This window comes from Protopterus annectens, chromosome 6.part0, assembly GCF_019279795.1.
Source record: "Protopterus annectens isolate FY-2018-M chromosome 6.part0, PAN1.0, whole genome shotgun sequence".
NCBI lineage: Eukaryota > Metazoa > Chordata > Ceratodontiformes > Protopteridae > Protopterus > Protopterus annectens.
The window spans coordinates 1,701,790,343-1,701,801,433 of NC_056737.1; the positions used below are offsets into that span (position 1 = coordinate 1,701,790,343).

The window sequence follows — 11,091 nt, forward strand, 5'->3', positions numbered from 1 at the left end:
CTGCTCTCTTTCCTCCTCCAACCCAGATTGGGCCTTTGTAGCCGACACTGTCGGTACCGACTGTAGTGGTGTCCTCGGCTCCAGCACCCCAGGTGGTTGTCTCGGAGCTGAGCCCCGCTCCAACACTGTTGGCGCCATCCGAAGTGTTTAGGGTCTGAAGCTCTTCGGTCGGGCCCGAGGGGGGCACTTGGAACTGAACCTCTTCGGTGCCGAGTCTTCCTCTTGGTGTGCCGGCCTGAGTGAGCTCGGACCCTACATCGTTCTCTGAGCCAGTTCCTTTGGAGCCGTTGGTGCCTATGCTCTCCTTGGAGCCGGGGCGTCGTTTGGAGCCAGAGGAATCTGTTTTCGTGAAGATGAGGAGCATGTTGGATAGTTCATCCGTACCACGTAGGAGTACTGATGCTATACTCCCTCAAGCGCCGAATACGGTCTCAGCATCCTCTCTTCCCTGGGATGGTAGAGACTCACAGCCACAGGACCCCCATTTGGGTAGTCCCCGATCTTCCGAGACCTCCCCAGAAGACCCCACTGAGGAGCCCCCTCGGAAGAGATCATGTAAGAGGAAGCATGTAGACTCCCCTGATGAGTCTTATACATCTGACACTGACCTTGATGAGTCGGAGGGGGTCCCCTAAGTCGTCCTCTGAAGATGTCTCCTTTGCAGACATTTTGGAGATCCTCAGGCAGAGAGGCGTCTGGCCCACCCGTTACCCCTTCCGATGAGGAGTCAGTGTACCTGAAGGTTTTTGGGTCTCAATCCTCAGCTTCATGGGTGTCTCCTCCATTTGATGAATTGCTAGATCTCATGAGTCAGAAGACATGGCAGACTCCCGATACTGTGGAACCGGTCCCCAGGAGGCCGAATACATTTTTTCTCCGCCCCTAAGGACAAAGAGTTTTTATCTAAGAGATTACCTGTTGATGCCATGGTGGTGGCGGCGGCCACTAAGAAGGAACTAGCAGAGATGACGACTTCTATCCATCCACCTAACAAGGAATCCTGGATGATGGATAGGTACGGGAAGCGTATCTTCTCTTCAGCGGCTTTTACACTCAGATCGCTGAACTTTCACATTTTACGAGACTTCAGAGAGATCTCCTAAAGGAGTTAGGAGATGCTGTTCAGGGTACCTCGACTGAAGCAATCCCATCTACAGTGTCGGCTCAGTTGGCTACCCTCACATCTATTGGTAACTCCTCCATGCGGCTGATCGCATATGCAGCTGATGGTGCGAGTAAGGCGGCGGGTTCAGGAGTCTCATTAAGAAGACATTCCTGGATGCGTCTGTGCAACTTTGCTGAGCCTTTCAAATCAACGTTCACCAATGCTCCCGTGGAGTGATCCTCTCTTTTTGGACCCAAGGTGAAAGATACCCTCACCAGGTGTGAGCAGGAAGGAAATACTCTCTCTGCCGTGAGAGTTCATTTTACCGTTCCTTCAAGACCTTACCCTAAAGGTCAGAAGAGTGGCAAAATGTGGTTCAAGAAATCAGAGAGACCTTTCCAGGACACACAAGGTGATTCCTCCTTCAGAGTCAGGAGAGGAGGAAATAATGGTAGACATTGCCCTAGAGGCAGGGGAGACCCACAAAATCAGGGAGGTTGCGATTCCTTTCGTGACCTTCCCTATCAGCGTTCCTGATGTGGTACCCGACTGTGCGTCTCTGGAGTCGGTCGGGGGTCGCCTGTCCTTGTACCCAGAAGCCTGGCTAAATCTCACTTGAGACAAGTGGGTACAAGACATCCATTACCAGAGGTTACTCTCTACCCTTTTCCCATCCTCCACGCCCTCCCAAAAGGATCCCAGATGTACCACCCAATCACAGGGATCAAGGGGCTATAGAGATAGAAAAGCTGCTATTAAAAAGAGCCATCCAAAAGGTCCCAACAGACCAGACAGGATTCGAAACATACTCCAGGTTCTTTTTAGTTCCAAAAAGAAAAAGGGACTGGAGACCCATCCTAGACCTCAGCAGGTTAAACGAGCATGTCCAGGTTCCGAATGGTCACTCTACAATCCATACTCCCTTTGTTGGGGAGAGACAGCTGGATGCGTTCAATAGATCTCCAGGATGTCTACTACTACATAAGGATGGACAAAGCATCAAGGAGCTATCTACGCTTCCGGCTGGGAGCCAATCATTACCATTTTCGGGCGCTGCCCTTTGGTCTCATCACAGCCCCCCCCGGGTGTTCACCAAGTGCATGGCAGTAGTCGCAGCTCATTTGCGGCGTCCGGGAATCCAAGTCTTTCCATACCTGGACGATTGGCTCTGACCGCCACCACCAGGCATCGCCTAATTCAATCAAGAAATTCCACAATCAAGCTCTGTTCCCAGTTGGGAATCCCGATAAACTGGAAAAAAATCCTCTTTTTTTTGCCCACTCAGTCTATAACTTTTATAGGAGCAAACATAGACACGGTTGAGATGTCAGCCAGACTGCTTACAGACAGAATACAGAATCTTGTGCAACAAATTTACAGAATACTTCCCCTTCAAAGAGTCAAAGCAAAGGTGGTGCCGCTTCTCGGGACTATGGCATCAACCATAACCTTGGTACCTCTAGCAAGACTACATATGAGAATACTCCAGTGGCTCCTGTCATACCAGTGGTCATTTCAGCAGTTGCCCCTACATCATCAGATCCTGATTACAGATTCTTGCAAAAAGGACCTGCGTTGGTGGATTCAACCAGGTCATCTTCCCACAGGGACTCCCTTTGTACCGCACCGAACCGTTGCCACTGTGACCACGGATGCCTCTCAGATAGGGTGGGGGGGGCGTTATCTTGGCAGGACTGTCCAAGGCACATGGCAAGAGCAGGAGGCCCATCTGCATATCAGTGTCCTAGAGATGAGGGCGGTGCTTCTAGCATTGTAAGCACTTCACGACCTTCTTCCTCTAGGGACGATAGCTTTCCAGACCGACGCCATGTTGGTTGTTTGGTATCTAAACAAACAAGGGGGAACCAGATCCATACCCCTTATGTTGAGAGGCCATGCGAGTTTGGGATTGGGCGATTTCTTCCCAACACTTTCTTGTTGCAACGCATATCCCAAGGACTTCCAACGTAATAGCGGACAAGCTTAGCAGGGTAATTTTATTACCTCACAACTGGTCCTTGAACCAGAAAATAGCCAGCATGTTCTTTCACAAGTAGGGACAACCCTGCTGCGACCTCTTTGCCAGTCCCATCAACACCAAATGCAGCACCTTTTTCTCTCTAATCCCCACTCCGGGGGAGTCTCCAAGAGATGCAGTAGTCCACGATTGGCCCCCGGGACTCCTTTATGCTTTTCCTCCTTTTCCATTCATCTCCAAGGTCATACAGAAAGCAATGCTGTTGGGAAGCAAGATGATCCTCATCACCCCTTACTGGCCTTGTCAGATTTGGTTCCCTTTTCTCGGGCCTCACCTGTTGGATTGCCCATGGACGCTGGACCCAGTGCCAGACCTCCTGACACACATGTCAGGTTCTCTTCACCCCAGTCTCCACACTCTCAAATTGACAGCATGTCTGCTCCAATTCCATCACTAGTCAGGCTTCATGATTTGTCTCCAGCTGTAACTCATATTATTACCTCTTCTCACAAGCCTTCGACCAGAAAATTGTATCATAGTAGATGGAAGAGATTTTCCATATGGGCACACAATAGAGAAATTGATCCATTTAAAGCTCCCATTACTATTGTTCTAGAGTTTCTTTCTGAACTCTTTCACCAAGGTTCAGCGGCTTCTACACTCAAGAGTTCAACTAGCAGCAATATCTCATTTACATGTGGGGATTAATGATTCCAGTCTTATGTCTCACAAACTGTGCAAATCTTTTCTTAAGGGTTTCACAATGTTGACACCTCCTGTACAAGACCCCCATTCCACCTTGGGACCTGAATTTAATTCTGTCTAGACTTACTTTGCCATCCTTTGAGCTAGCTCATAGTTGTCAGTTGAAGTTTCTGTCTTGGAAGACTCTTTTTCTGGTATCATTAACCTCAGCCAGGCGAATTTCTGAATTACAAGCTCTGTCTGTTAAACCTCCATACTTAAGTTTTCACAAAGATAGGGTGTCTTTCCGGACCAACCCTTCCTTTATTCCTAAAGTCTGTTCTCAATTTCACTTAAACCAAACAATTGAATTGCCAGTGTTCTTCCCTAATCACTCCAACAAAGCAGAGTATACATTCAACCAATTGGATGTTCAGAACAGCTGTTTATTTCCTTTGCTGAGGTGAGAATGTGCTTGCCAGTTTCCAAGGTTACACTTTCGAACTGGATCTCTAGTTGTATTTCCTTTATTTACAGTTCTCAAGGAAAGGAGTTACCCTTTGAAGTTAAAGCACATTCCACCAGGTCCTTCTCTACTTCTGCTGCTTTCCAAGCCAGGACACCTATTGATAGTATTTGTGCAGCAGCAACATGGGCTACCCCTCATACCTTAATTTCCCATTATAAATTGGATTTAACTTCCAGGGGTAGAGCTTTGTTTGGTTCCACGGTACTCAGGAGTATCTTCCAGTGAGCCACTCATTCAAGATGCTAGGGATGCTGTCCCACATTTAATAATGGAGGCAAGGTAGGACTACGTAACATAAAGAAGTTATGTACTCACCATAACGTTCCATGTATGTAGTCCATCTCACCGAACATTATTATGAACCCACCCACCAGCCCCCTTCCTGGAGGATCTGGATACAGTTTTTTCCCTTTCTGTAGTGTTTTTTTGCCACAAGGGCTCCTTTTATTACAGTTTATTCTTCCAGACCTTTGTTCCTTTTTTATGTCTGATTCTGGTAGACTAGTAGCAAACAAGATCTGGGGAATGTGCGCATGCATCATGGGATACCCATTAGCCACAAGCCAATCAGAAATTTTCAGGCTTTCTAAGCAGCCGAGTCGGAGCCGAGGATCGGCTCTGAACCCACATGTAATAATGTTCGGTGAGATGGACTACACACATGGAACGTTATGGTGAGTACATAACTTCTTTTTTTTGGCAATGTGCATAGAGATTCTGCTCCGTACTGGCCAGTCTCACGCCCTTCCTAACCTTTGTCTTGCTTTTCCCCATCATTGTGGAGAACCTTAGAGCTATATTCAGCCTTCCTCACTGGCACAAATCACTCTGTGCGTATGAATATTAGTTGCAGTGAGTGCTAGGATTCTGAGAAGCACCTTTAATATGAAAAGACACAAAATATTAATTTTTGTACTAAATATATTTATATTTCTGGAAGGATGTGTGAATTTTCAGCAAGACCTGAAAGTTGGACTGTTTCTTTCTTTTTTTTTTTTTTTTTGGCTAGCGATTTTCTGAGCAGTATTTCAGTTGTTTTTGTTCTTTTTTTGTAGTTTTGCAGTGGATCCTGGGACAAGATGGTAAAGATTTGGTCAGCAGGTAATTGAACTGTTCTCGTTATTTTGCTTACTTATTAAACCATTACTTAAAAGAAATCTTTGTGACATGTAACATTAGTTAAGGCTGTGCTGTTGTGTTTTTGTGGAATAGAAACATTGTATAAAAATACATTTTATTTTTGGGGCTCTTTTTGCAGTGAGTGGGTAGTTTGGTATTCTGGGAGTGTATTCTTAGTGGCAGGTTCTCTTTTCAGTCTTAACATGCCATGATTGTGACTTGTGCATGCTTTTTCCCTGCCAGGGAACCCTGGTAGCATAGATGATATGTTTGCTCATCTCCAGCATTTTTTAGTTGTTTCTACCTCTTCAGGCAGTTTGGATTGCATCCTAATATACATTGTTGAAGTTCCAGTGTCTCATACTGAGGAAATACAGACCTTTCAAGAGTTTGTATTTTGGCAGATCATTCAAGAACGTCACATGAGTTTTCTGTTTTGGTTGAGTATGGTGTTAGTGAGTGCTTCCTTTCTCACCATATTCATCCAGCATCTCACTGGTGTTGCCATGAGTTCAGTCATTACCTCACTATGCAAAGCTTACTGCATTGTAAGTTTTGCAGTGAGGAACTAGCTGCAAATCCAGTAGTATGACTCAAGGCAGGAGCCTGAGAGGGGCATGGTAAGGAATGATGAGGCCATCTTAAAACCTGTATCCTCCTCTTAATCACACAGCAGTTGAATTGACCTCTGACCTGTCATATACAGCAACATCCCCAGCTAGTGAAGAGTCCGTGTCCTGATTGTTGGCTTTTGGTTGCCCGCATAGGTGCTTTCTTGGCATCTGCTGCTTGGAGCAGTGAGAGAGACAGAGATGCAGGTTTTCAATTCCACCTTAAAGTCAAACACTAGTGCACATATCCCTCAGCTACCTTACACACGCAGTGCATTGTACCATGGCATGACACTGGCTGAGAGCCAGGGCCCTGGAATCGATTCCTTTTACCTTTCCTGAGCTGAGCCTCTCTCATAGGCATGTAGAAACATGCCTTTTAAATCTTAACCTGATGCAGGACATTTGACTGCTGTAACCCATTCATTTGGCTTCTGTAACTTTGTTATTAGTTAATGGGGAGATCAGTCAGTTAGTGAAAGACAGCACTATTTGGATACCTGTGCAGGATCTGGAGTAGGCCTTTCAGGCACTGCTGACAGCTCCCACTTCACTGTATGCAGTTTCCTGGTGTCCATTCCCAAGTGTCTAACTGGTATCTGTCTTGTACCCTCTTCACTGTGGGGGTTGCATGCGTGCATAGGCAGAATCTAGATGCCAAGGGCCTTCTGCCCATCCTTTATGTTTTGTGGCAGCGTCAGAAGGGACCAATGTCCTTGTTTGAAGTATGCTGGCAGTATATGACATTCTCAGTGGCTATTGAAGATCCCAAGGACCATCATCTCATGAAATCCATTGTGGTTTGGCTCACCCTCCCTTGTTCCCCTTCTTGAAAATAGGATCATAGGAGGTTACTAGACTGACCCAAGGCCCTTATACGCCTAGCCAAGTTCAGCTCTTGTTCCCAGTGGTGTTTGCTTCAAATAGACAGTAAAGTCAGCACCTATTGCCCTTGTCCAAGGAAAAAAGGTTGAACATGTATTTGGATAAAAACTGAGAATAAACCTTGAGTTGTTGCTTTGTTTAGAGCATATCTTTAGGTGGTCTTATTATGGCAATCTAAGTATAATTGGACACTGGGCTGTCTGCCGTGAAGAAGGCAGATCATCTCTTCGCCCACCCCCAACTTGTATTTTTTTCAAACTATGTCAACTATAGTATCAGAGTTAAAGTATATTATTTACTAAGCAGTAAAGGAACAAAAAGTAAAATGTATAGAAACTATGTCCTTGCCCATCTGAAACTCAACCTAAGAAGTGACTGTAAAAATTCACTGTGTGTTTAAACATGCAAGAATGTACTATATTCGTCAGCCACATTGCCCAAGCAAAACATTCTCAAAATGTTGACAGTTGTGCATTACATAATTTATTCTTTGATCAGCAGACTTCTGCCTTTTCAAAAGGAGCAGCATTATGAATGAATCTTGGATCTAACATTGAGGACCCTCCCTTGATCTGCCTCTGTTTTGTTGCGGGTATCCTTTCCACAAATCGGCTTTTAGGAAACCTTTGGGAAGTCCCAAATGTAGGACTCTTCCAATGTGCTCCTTGATGTCATAGATTTGCTAAAATAAATGAGCTCATCCTGAGCCCATCAGTTTTTTATTGCTTTTAACTTGGTGTGGGACTCTCTCCTTGGTATCGTCTGGTATGTTTCCTGTGTATATATACCTTATCAACATACAAAAGTGTATATGGGATTGTCAGATAACCAGCCAAGACTTTGTACCAGTTGTGTCTTTACTGCTTTAGAAGGGAACTTGATGTAAAACAATTTCACAAGTGTCAAAGATTTAACCCCTCAAGATTGTTTATTTTAGTGCTTATTCTCTAACAGTATATAAGAATTACAAAATCCGGATTCTTTATAGCAGAACATTATGTAATAAATTTGACATAAAAAAGAATCCTGTCTAAGCAGGGAATAAGATTACAGTTATGGCTGAAAAGCATTGTAAAAACTGTGCAGTTAAAACATAGTTGGAAACTATGTTGCTCAATGCTGCCATACTTCCAGGGCATTAGATATTAAAATATCAAAAGACAACAAAAATAAACAGGATACAAACTGCTAAAAAAAAACAAAACCCTGCTTCTTAAACCACGCCAAGTAGAGTCATATCCACTTCAACCAGTCGTTTTAAAAACAGCATAATCAGCTATAAAACATTATAGTTTGTGGCTTCCATTTTGCCTTGAAGCCCAAAGACCTGTAGAGAACGTCAGTGTTTTGTTAGATTAATGATGGAAGATGAAAGTCTTCACTACTAGCAGTTATTACCCCAATGCATCCTGGGACATGGACACAAGAAAATTCTTCTTTCATGGCCAATTACACAATTGGCAACAATCCCGGTCAATCCTGTGACCTAAAATCACAGTGTGAAAGCCCCTGATGTATGGGAAACACTTTCCTTCCTGAAGCCAAAACGTCTAAGTTGAGTAACTTGGTCAACCATAACCAGTATACTATAGAACCATCCTGATACGGGGAATAAACAGCTTGCATCTGGCAGTACACTGAGCAGAACACATTTCAAATCCACAGTTCTTGAACCAGCAGCCCAGCTCAGCTCAACCACTACCATCAGACAGTTAAGAAAAAAGTAATCCATCTTGGGGAGAAAAACACTTGCAAATATTTTAATGAATAAACCAGGTAAATGCAGTTAACTCCAGGGTCTGGCAGACATCTGTTTTTATTCTTTATAGCCGGACCAAATCAGGCTACACCAACTAAAGTCCCATGTTGCCACTAGTTGCCTTCAGTGAAGAAACTTTAAGCCTTTGTAACCAAAAGGATGGCAACAAATGACAAATTCTTGTGCAGGGAATGTCTGTCTCATCCTTTTGGTATAGGCTGTACCGTGCCATGATAGTAAGCACTCTAATAATTATTTATTATTTATTTATTTATTGATATTTGTTGACTGGGAAAGTCCATTGAACCCAACGACCCATTTTCAGTGGAGGCCCGGGGAGAAAAGCTACATAGAATCACAGACATTTTTTCATGACATCAGCTTAACTTTAACAGTCAAAGATTTTGCATAAAACAAAGTGAAGTAGATATACAAGACAAATGCATATTATAGAGGTATACAATACAAGAAAATAAACCCAGTGTTAATAGATCAAGGCCTTTAGGAAGTAGCTTGGGTCGTCTGTCATTGGAGCTGATCAGTAAAGATGCTGTGCAGGCTGCTTGGAGGCATGCTGTCTCTGCATTTTTCAGCTCATGGTTGGAACTCCTTTTAACATCCTATATCCGACTCCTTTGTGTCCTTTTTGTTCAAGCAGGCATTCAAGAAACCACTTTGTCATCTTGTCACCAAGAAGGATTCTAGAACTCCTTGCATGTTTCCTAAGATTTTGTACTTCTGCATCATGTTGGGACTTAATGGCCTTTCTCTCTCTGCATCACTAGTTCAAGTTCCAGTCTCACCTTGTAGATGAAGAGCTACAAAAGCTTGAGTACCTTCCTGTTTGTGGCTGAAGAAAGATTGTGTTGAGACCCTCCGTGTCTCCAAAGTGGGCTAGTTCATTGATTGGCATAGCTTTGACTGTGATGATGCTTTGCTAAGACCACAGACCCAGAAATATTCTTGCAATGAGTAGTTTGTCTGTCATTGTCCTCTGTTAAGGAGGGAATCTAGGAGCAACATGCCGAATGCAAAGTCTAAGGGCAATCTGCTGTTTGGTCTGGCTACTTAGGAATGGTTTGTCTTCCTGAAGGGGGAATTGACCCCCATTGTTCTTTCTGGAGAGCCCATAAAAATCATTTTTTTCTTCCTTTTCTAAGCTTAGACAGCTCTAAAGAAAAAAATGCCTCCTTGCCATGTAAAAGAAAGCACTAAATAAGCTATGATTGCACCTCAAGTGCCTTCCAAGTCTCTCAAGTGGTCAACCCCATCAGGTGCAGTGCAGCAATCCTGATTTCAGTATAGGACTGCTTTTGGTGAAGGGTCTCCATATCTACCTCAGTTTGTAGTACCAACTGACAGGGTCAGTGGCTTCTGGGCATGGTTACCCTTGGCCATATCTTGCAGTATATTGACACCCTCTTGGAAAGAGCTAAGTTAGCAGACCAGTCTGTCTCCAGGATGTGCTGGAATAGACCAGTATTCTGCTGCTGAAGGAGACTAGATACTGTGCCATTTTTGAAACTGGGTCATGTAGTTTTACTCTCACATTGTAGCCTCCTAGAGGGGATGGATAGTGATTTTTAACCAAGAATTCCAGTGTAGCCAGTTCCAGGTGACCTACCTCTAGGAGCTCGTGTCCTTGATACCACATAGGTAGTATCACTGGATAATGGTAGGCATTTTCAGCGCATTAATGTTTGGGGTTCACGTATGAGATTCCTACAGTTTGCTGGGGGGCATTATTTCTAGTATAAAGTAGTGCATTAGGTTTCCTTCAACTTCAGGACTTAACTGAGATATTGTCCATGTTGAATGAAACCTTGCAGGAAAAAGATTTTCATGTTTCCTTACCTAGGCAAGTGGTTCCTGATGGCCTTTTTGTGAATTCACTACAACAGTCCCTGCAGTTTGTACTCCCTTGGCTGTGGTCCTTGGTGTCTATACGTGGAAAGATGTCCTCTGACTTCTCTGCAGATGATAGTGTTCATAAGTACAGAGATGAACACTCATCAGTGTATGTCATTTGTGCCTTTGAAGTAAGCAAAGCAAGTCATGGCTTTTGCTTATTAAATGAGGGTGCATCACAAGGACCAGGTTTGATCTTTGCTGTGACATGAATTTAATGGCTGCTACAGTCTTCATAGTTTCCCATGCATGTCTTATTGAGACTGATCAGGATCTGATGTACCTTTAGTCTAAAACAAAAACATTTCTCAGTTTGGGCATAATGGTACTTTGTGTTGCTGTATTCAACCCGCTCGCCAGGTGATCTTTACCTATCCTAGAAATTCCTATTTTATAGGTGTGAGTTACTGCAGGCTCACTGTGCATGTGTCATTTGTTTCTTTGCATCATTGACAGGCTGTTGCAGCAGACTGCAATGTGCAAGTGACTGTAAGACCACCATATATTCACAAA

General features: G+C 44.0%; 1 protein-coding gene across 1 annotated transcript in view; it reads left to right on the forward strand.

The window, feature by feature from the left end:
* The window catches only part of WDR12 (WD repeat domain 12), a gene marked incomplete in the record, with an annotated part of 668,024 nt that overhangs the window by 414,455 nt on the left and 242,478 nt on the right, over positions 1-11,091 (forward strand). The window contains 1 exon segment of the mRNA XM_044075093.1: positions 5,352-5,397. Coding sequence (XP_043931028.1) covers positions 5,352-5,397 — 46 coding nt within the window.